At 45.8% G+C, this 9,128-nt stretch overlaps 2 protein-coding genes across 2 annotated transcripts; one reads left to right on the forward strand and one right to left on the reverse strand.

Moving 5' to 3' along the window:
* Window positions 1-5,859: 5,859 nt before the first annotated feature.
* LTR84_003607 (uncharacterized protein) lies at window positions 5,860-6,154 on the reverse strand (the record flags this gene model as incomplete). The annotated part of the gene is made up of 2 exons (XM_064847195.1): window positions 5,860-5,994; window positions 6,044-6,154. 2 exons carry the CDS (start codon window positions 6,152-6,154, stop codon window positions 5,860-5,862), a joined length of 246 nt encoding a protein of 81 aa, XP_064705548.1.
* Window positions 6,155-7,923: 1,769 nt separating this feature from the next.
* Window positions 7,924-8,853, forward strand: LTR84_003608 (uncharacterized protein; the record flags this gene model as incomplete). The annotated part of the gene is made up of 1 exon (XM_064847196.1): window positions 7,924-8,853. One exon carries the CDS (start codon window positions 7,924-7,926, stop codon window positions 8,851-8,853), a length of 930 nt encoding a protein of 309 aa, XP_064705549.1.
* Between the last annotated feature and the right edge of the window lie 275 nt (window positions 8,854-9,128).

A 9,128-nucleotide genomic window follows, 5' to 3' on the forward strand; every position in this document is an offset into this window, starting at 1 on the left:
GGGACCTAGGTGACAAGAGTCCCTTTTTCAGGTATACATTGTGAGGTACTCTACTTGCAAATGTTTGACCAATTTATAAAAGTATGCAGAGGAAGTTAGGAAGGGCAAGCACAGGTCCCTCTCTTTCCTGGAAGCACGAATACACTAGCAAAGTATATTTCACATGTGGCTTTGGTTTTGGAAGCAGGCTAGATGTATACGTATGGCTATTAAGTCACAACTTTAAGCACGAGGAGAGTATCCGGACGTGTTTGTTGTGCGGCTGCGCGCCTGTTCAGGCAAACTATCTTGCCAAAAGGTCTCAAATCTGACCACGAAAAGCCGGTCGACATGTAAGCAACAAGAAAAATGGCGCATCTTCAGAATGAATCAAGAGGACTGTTTCCCAAATTTGGAGATGAATTTACCTATTTGGAATGTGAAGCAGGAAACACCACACTTTATGTCTCACATGGAGAGAAAATAACCGGACTCTTCACCTCGTTGGACGGTGGGTGGCCTCAGATTCTATACAAACTATAAATGGTTATTGCACTCATACCCTGGTTGAAAAAAAACAGGACGCCTCTCTTATGTCGCTAGGGTTAGCCGCTCCGCGGATGCTCTCCTGTGGGACTTTGAATCCGACACGGGATGACTCCTTGTGCGTCCGGTAATTTACAGAGATCCGATCACTACCGATTTCGCTCTAATTTTTCCAGATCAAGCGAAACATTCACTACCTACTTGAAATTTCTTGGAATCGAAGTTCAACTCTTTAAGTGGTACACATTTACACATTTATCTCCTTACGATATGAAACCTTTGACATTCTTCGAATTTCAAAGACAGATCAGGAACTACCTTTAAAAGCATCATCTGACTCTATCCTTGGAATTTGACGGGGTACGGAGTGTATAATATGATACTGATTTCTAAGTAAGCAAAGGACAAGCAGATTTCTAATGGGAATCGATGGACTTGCCTAAAGTCACCACCATCATGATAGGTCACGATGTCCCTTGGTTTCAAAGATGTAGAAGTTCGTGCTAGTAGCATTGCATTGCAGACCGTTCCGATGTACTTGCTGCCATCAGAGATTGGTAAGGTATATCCCTGGATAGAACATCACATATATCCTGACACAGATGCCTATGTCGAGTCCGAGAGATCATGGCAGTTGATCGGTGGACTAAAGTCGACTAGCCAAGTATAAGTCACTCATGCTGAGAACGGCAGGTGGTCTTTATATATCTTACTCGCCCTGAATTCGCACTGCTTGGCTCAAGGCTTAGGTCATCCTTGGCCTTCCAGAGGCATCCAAGCACTACGGAGACAAACCGCCGCCCCTTCGTGTTGATGTCGGAAGGCATTGATGCGAACCCACTAAGATGATGAGCTTCCTATAATGGCATGACAGATCCACAAAGAGTAAATCTTACACGAGCAAATGACATTCTCACTTGGGGGTCTCAAGAACAAGACAAGAGCCTCGCTCCTTTCTCGCCTGAACATTTTGTCAACTATGCTTAAAATTAGACAAGCTGGAAGAGGCAGGTTGTAGACGACTATTTCCACATGCGTGGAATTTTTCTTCCTTGCAGCCAGTTCAAGTGAAGCCTATCAATACAGTGGAACTTCCGCACTTAGATTTCGATAATAGTCGGCCGACTACTGGCTATATACTTGGTCGTCGTCTTACGGTCCTGAGCGCGTTGAGAAATGTACCTTAGAAGTCCCAGCCTCAGAGTTCCTGATTGTGGTTCCACTGCTAGTTATGATTCTCTTATGGTTTGGTATGGGTTGCACATTTGATGACCAAGCCTCAAGATCGACGTAGGGCCAAGCTAGTCTTAGCGGCTGTTTAGAAGGCTCAACTTACGCTGAGGAAGAAGTTCTTAGTATCTCCAGAAGTTCTGTAGCTACCTTGGATGGTCTTAATCAGCTCCAAAGTAGAAAGCATCACGTTGCAGATTGTGTGGCGACTTGCGAGCCCAAGCTGGAGCTCAAGGGTCAAGCCGAAGGCACAGATAGTGGCTTACCGATGATTGTTGCTAGGGTAATGAGCTTTGGCACAAAGGCATTTTATCTATGGTTCTAAGAAAAACCAGATATGGATGTATATTGCATCCCTACCTCTTCGTATATGGACAATCACATGCACTGCCCCCGCCGTAACCTACGACCACTGGGCCACCATGACACCCAATATGACCGCGCCACTCCGCTTGGCATTTTCACGTCTCCCGCTTTGTGCGCCAATGCCTCGGACTGTCAATTCTCACCATAACAAGCCTGACCAAGCATCGATAGTCGACTCTTGTTCTAATCAAAGCGTGCATGTGATTACTAAGCATTAGGGCAAGCCTTCAGGGGGAAAGGGTGCAACTCTTAGTTAACGTCAACTGCAACCTTTATACGCCTAAATCAGACCTTATTCTTGAGCGAAAGATACATCTAGGCTATTTTATGACATAGGTTTGCTTCAGAGCAATTGATACACGAATCAACCACAACCTGATTGAGAACTTGTGTTCGGTTCCCCTTACAGTCATAGTGGGGGGCACAATGGCTGCAAACCCAGAAATTACGTCAGAGAGGATCACCACTTTCACCAACCCGAAAGAAATGGGCAATAGGAGAGCTCGCATTTTAGGGACAAGCAATAGAGCGAAACTGTTGCAATCTGGTAGATCCAAAAAGCAATCTTTTCAAAAGCACCCGATGGCCCAGAACTTCTTAAGTTGGAGAGTGGGACCAGCAGCACGCGGTGTATGCACTAGCAGAGCGCCAAATTCTGTGTCGAGTCCGATGAATCTTGTTTCGAATGGTTCAAATGTGGAAAGCCTGTCGCATTCCAACACACCTGAGGTTTCTAAAGGTTCTAGCGCAAAACCTGGCAGCCGCTCCGATCTAGGGAATACAAGGAAGACTCCGAGTCCAGCTTGTCGCAAGCTTAACAGCAACGGGGGACACCTATCCCAATCCATTAGGCTACCACGGACATTTAGCTCGCAAATGTTTGATCCTCTGAATTCCGTTCCAACGTGGCAAGGCGCAGATGTTGCTACAGCAATGAATCATTGTGAGCATGGCTGAGATTTACAAATCACTAAGTCTAATTGTGTAGATATCCATTTTTGGGCGCCATCTCAAAAACCCGGGTTGAAACATCAAATGCAAGACAATCCTTTGATTCGAGACATCTTCCCATATGCCTTGCAGAATACAGAACTATTCGAGGCCATTGTCGCGCTGTGCTTGAGTTCTATTGCAGCAGCCCGAGAATTTCAACCTAACTTCTACAACATGTCACTTTACCACAAGGGTAAGGCCATGGTGGCTATTCGGAAAAAATTGTTATCTGGGCACGTAAACGAAGCTGTTATCATAGCTACAGTTTTCCTAATGATGGTTGACGTGAGTACGCTTCTTTGGACTAGCACATAGTGCTAAGTATCAAAGAACATCTTTCTAGATGCGCTCGCCTATGATGCACACTTGAACGGGCTGCAAAAGATGCTGAAGGCGCACAAAAGGGGCAACGGAGAGAGATACAATAGCATCCTAGAGACCTTCGTGCTGTGGTATGACTCTAGAAAACTATCAATTTGAACGTTCTAACGCATAGTGTAGGGCAGAATCGAACGCACTGCTCATCTTTGGGGAGGGTGAACTCCCTATTTCCCTTTCCTCAGCTAAACAAAGCCTCCATTATCCGACATGGCCCTTCAGTATGTCGGCCATCAGCACGATACTTGGACTCCCATCTGGTTTTCAAAATCTCGCCATGGACGGAAAACTCTCCATTGAAGTTTTATCCATCCTCCAAAAGACTGTCCGATGGACAAACTGCATAGATAGGGGGTTTGGGAAAACTCCATGTGACCGTGATCAAATTTTCCTCTCTGAATTTGACCCTAGAGCGAATGGATCCTTGCTTATAAGGTGGTGTCGCATATCCAGCGAAAGTCATGACCTGGAAAGAACACTCTGCAAAGCACTTTTCATCTACCATGCCAACATTCTAAACTGGACCTGTCGTTGTGCTGGATACAAACGCATAATGGCCGAAGTCCTTGACGATGTGCGTATATGTGATCCTCATGAACGTTGGGAAATCAATTTTTGGTTATGGATTTCTCTACTTGTTGCTAATGGTGCTAGGAGAGGGGGTCAACAGCAAGTGCAGGCTGAGATTATGAGCAAATTTCTACGCTTGAATCAACAGAAGTATACGTGGAACTCTATAGAGGGCTTGTTCAGTGGGTATCTATTGCATAGCAGATTGAAAATGGAGTGGAAAATTTGCTGGGATATGGCAGAGCGAGCCGATGTATCGAGATATACTACTAGTTATTGAAAATCGGCGACCGACCCAAACTGACAGTGGTCCAAGGCATGAAGGCTTTCTATCAATCAATTCCGCGTTTAGACAGAGGAAGTGAAGAATAATGCAGTTCTAGAGGTCGCTCAATAGCCGTGACAATCTCGACCAAGATTGGCTCCACAGGATCTTGTTACATACAACCCAGTAGAAGATGGTTTTGTTAAACGGAAGTCACCACATTCAGGATTATGCCTAGAGATCCTGTCTCCGCAGGGTACTATTGATTAGAATTGCCGGCAGATCAATGGGAGCGAGAAGACACTCTTGAATTTGATGCTATGCACCAACTACGCTTCCCAGAAATATTATGTGGGTCAAAAATAAGGCTTCCTTTGCTGGTATGTCCATTCCCCCATCCCGTTCATTTCTATCCTGTCCTTTAGTAGTGTGGTTCTCAAATCCAAGTACCGTAAAACTGCTGTCGGCAAGATCTTGGAGGATCTACGTCGAATTTCTATCGAGCGCGTCCTGAAAGGGGCACGATTTCCTTCAATGAACCGTGTTGTTTAAGTTTTCTTGAGATTGAAGGCCAATTTCGGACGTCATTGATACTCGTTTCGGAACCCTTGTCAAAACCGTAGACTCATATTCAGCACAAGTTCCGACTTCTCCGCTCAGTCGCATGAGCACTTTCGGCAACCGTTCATGCAAGATAGCTGATCGATGTAAGGGTATAATGTATCTTTCCCGAACTCACCAAGTAAAATATAATTGGGTTGCAAGTCGTGTCTCGCTCTAAGAAGCATGTGCATAATAGGGTTTTCCACGCACCAATTTTAAATGGTGCAATAAAAGAGGATTTTAGGTCTTTGTCAATTGGAGACATACCCAATCAATTTTCGATTAACGGGTTTCTGATCTAGGTAAAGTCGCTCATTGACTTCGGAAAGTATAAGTGGGGGTCAAGCTTTACGAAAATGACTCATATAATCTTGCGCGATACGCACAAGGTTGCGAATAAAGATTATACTCTATTGGCATTTACTTTTCCAATAAACCTATGCTCGTCCTCCCCTACGATGAAGTTGAACAACTCCAGCCGCGACTTCTACAGGCTCACGGTACCCACGGGATGTTCGTATCGATGTTGAACATACACAAAAAGGACGAATAAGGCACAGGCGACGATGCAGACCCCCAGAAGTTGTTCTATGCAGAGCTATGTGTAGTTAGACGGAAGATTATCTGTCAATGCCATCGCATTGTTCAAATTTAACTTATCATTGGAGCATTCGTTCTAACAACTTCCATTCCCGCAGCACCTCCTCCGAAGTAACACTGCTTGTAAAAGCTGCACCTACTCTGTGCTCAAACTATACACCTGTAGGATATATCGTTACCACCAGCTTACGTATTCGGAAATACGAATGACCTTCTAAGATAACCTAGCCTATTAATTGAAATCCTCACCAATCTATAGAAGTAAGCAGCTCTACGAGCGTGCAAAGCAAATGTCTAAATATGTGCTCACATGCAATTTCCATGATATGCTAGTTGCTGATGCGCTTCAGGTACGTACTGGTAGATAATCGGTTGGCTTCAAAGTCGCTCATGGGTTGTAGTGGTAGTCGAGGTGCAGCAGGATAACCAAACTTCTCACACAGTAAGTATTTCAAGCCGGCAACCTAGATCCTTATATTAGTATTCGGTATAAATATTGTACCTGTAACTCACCCCCCCACTCAATAGTTCTGCTTCGGCCAACGACGCTAGTCCCTGAAGCTGTCTGGCTTTTGCCCAATTATCGCTACCATCAAGCACTTGTGTACTATGCCACAGAGCCATGGCGAAATACTATCCATCCAGTCAGCCAGCCAACGATAACTGGTGCACAAAGTGCTAACCGGTGCAATATTCGGTAAAGGGCTAATGGCACCGGCAGAGCCAACAGAAATCGATGGGAGCAGGAAATCGATAAACCCTGCAAATGTCCTGAAAGATCCATCTAGGACGCTCGTGATTCGCGCGACTTTTCCTACATTACCACAGCTGTAGAATCCATCAACAAATCGAAAAGCCACTGGTAATAGTAATTGCCTACGAAAGCATAACCCCCCGAATGTTTGAGGCTGTTCTTGCGACGTCCACAATATCATCGCTTGTTAGATCGACACCACCCGCAACCTGCGGGTAATTGTAGATGATCCTATGGCACCAGGCACATTAAGTAGCAGCTCGGAGCTGTATCTGAGACGACAAGGAGCATAGATTCACACATACACTGGTAGCGGCGATCTAGAAGCCACATCCACGAAGTATTGTTTGATTGCGTCTGGTTGCGCTCGCAATGTGCTTGAGTAGTAGCTCGGTAGAACAACGAGTGCGAAGTTGGCCCCAGCTGCTGCTGCATCCTCTGCAAGCTGAATCGTTTCTCGGGTACTTGTTGCACCCACACCAGCAATTATTGGCGTCTGGTGCAGATTATTCTTCCTAAGAGCCACTCGAACGGCTTCAATAAGCTGTTTCCGCTCTTGCCGATCCTATATTTTGTTAGCATATTGGGATGAGGATAAGTATTGATACAAACTAAATGTGCTGCTTCTCCCATTGTCGCCGAAACAACGGGAACAACTCCAGGTTTTGTAACAACTGTGCCGTTGAGTAAGCGGAGTGAAATATCATGGAGGATAATCAAGGTTATGGGGATGCTCTTTACATATAGCATGTTCTACGTAAGCCTTAAGGTCTGCAATAGCGTTAGCAATTTCCTGCGCCTCTAATTGAAGCATGAACGCCGACCTAGCTTGTCGTGTTTATCGAAGAACGCCGGTAGAGGAGCGTATACTCCTTGAGGGAGTATGTCCGCCATCATACTAAAATTATAATAAGTTAATTACTCGATGAAGTGACCACCAGACCGGAGTTATCGTAGTCGCTTTGCTCTAGGTTGATATATATGTGCATAACAGCAGTCACAGATCATCGAGTCATGGGGAACGTGTATTTTTCACAGAGGAGCAGGCGATTTAGCAAAGATTATCGGGTGTAAATTAGCTGTCACTATAGCCTAGCGCTAAAAATGAGACTCTGTGCATACAATACGAGCTGAACCGAATTGCCGGTCAAATCCGAGCTTTCCGAACCACTAACACAAGACTTAGGCAGAAGTGACTCGTATCTGATGTACCGTATCTGACAAATGATGAGCTCATCTGATTATAAATGTTCAATCTAAAATGCTGAATTGAACAGGAAGACGGTAGGGGTTACTTTACGATTCGACCACGGCCTACTGATGACACACTGCTCTGCTTACCACGAGCCAATCCCAGACGGAGGGCAGAACGGAGAACACTAAGGAGAAAAATGATCTTCTCCGAGGGGAAATGAAAACCAAGCCCCGCAGTCAGTGAAACTCCTATTCTCGTAAAGAAGTCGTGTAGGGAATACTTGTTCCACGATAAATAGAGCTGAAACTGCCAGTCCGCAAACTCCAGTAGCTTCTGCAATCTGCATTTTCAATCGAGTTTCTTACTTACTGCCGGAGCAGGCATCTATTTGGTGTGTTGGAAGTAATCTGCTACGAACTGTCAACGCAACTGTCTAGGTTTACAATGTCTCCAGCCATTCAAGGACGAAAAATTGCGATAATCGGTGCCAGCGGACAACTTGGGAAGCCAATTGTCCACGCACTCCTCGGGCTGGGAGTTCACACTATCACCGCCATTCAGCGTCTGGAGGCCACTAGTACTTTCCCGACTGGGGTTTTGGTCAAGCAAGGCAATCTCGACGACGAAGTTTTTCTTGCTGCTGTACTCGCAGGCCAGGATGCGCTTGTCCTAGTGCCCCCCATAACCCAGCTGATTCAACTTCAGGAACCCGCAATCCGCGCAGCTGGGAAGGTTGGAGTGCCTTATATCTTCCCATCCGAATTTGGCCCGGACCCATTTGCTGGACAGCTCCTGAAAGAAAACGAACTTCTCCTCGCGAAGAAGCGAATCCGTGATTTGATCGAGAAGCTTGGTGTCAGCCATTGGATTTCTATTACCGTTGGGCCCTGGTTGGATTACGGTCTCTTATCGGGCCTATGGGGTATCAACACTAAAGCGCGTAAGGCAACGATTTGGAAAGGTGCCGACAGCAAAGCAAACACAGCCACGATCGCACACACTGCTGAAGCAGCCGCGGCAGCTCTGAGTCTGCCAGAAGCCGATTTAGCAAAGTACAAAAACAATGCTGTCTATACTCCGTCTTTCTACCTAACGCAGCGGGAGATCCTCGATGCCGTCCAACGTGCAGAGGGAACGACTGACAACGACTGGGACATTCAGATCCACGACGTGAGGGATGTGGCCAGGAATTATGAAGAGAAAATCAAGCAGGGTGACCAGCTCGCGCCTTTTGAGAAATTCTTCGTGACGCACTTCTTAGATCGTCATGGGGGTGACTTCAATGACAAGGTCGATACAGTGGCACTGAAGAGATTGGAGCAGCTAGGACTCCATACAGAGGATCTCCATGAGGTTATTAAAGCAGTGTTATAGGAGCTGCAATCAAATAGGGTATTCCGACGGTAAAGCGGCTTCCCAGTTATTTACCTGGATACCAAAGTCCCAGACGTAAGTAAAAGCGAACGGCGTCAGTGGCAACCAGCACATACTGCCGTTGCTCTTGGTTGTATATTCCTCGACTGCTCGCATATAAGTTCCATATACTACCCATTTCCCTTTGCCTTCAACTTTAAGTCTAGATAGCAATTAAGGCAATTTCAGGCAAAAATTAAGGTGACAGGCTAGCATGAGCCCATTTACAATTTGGG

This window comes from Exophiala bonariae, assembly GCF_035927105.1.
Source record: "Exophiala bonariae strain CCFEE 5792 chromosome Unknown scaffold_16, whole genome shotgun sequence".
Lineage (NCBI taxonomy): Eukaryota > Fungi > Ascomycota > Eurotiomycetes > Chaetothyriales > Herpotrichiellaceae > Exophiala > Exophiala bonariae.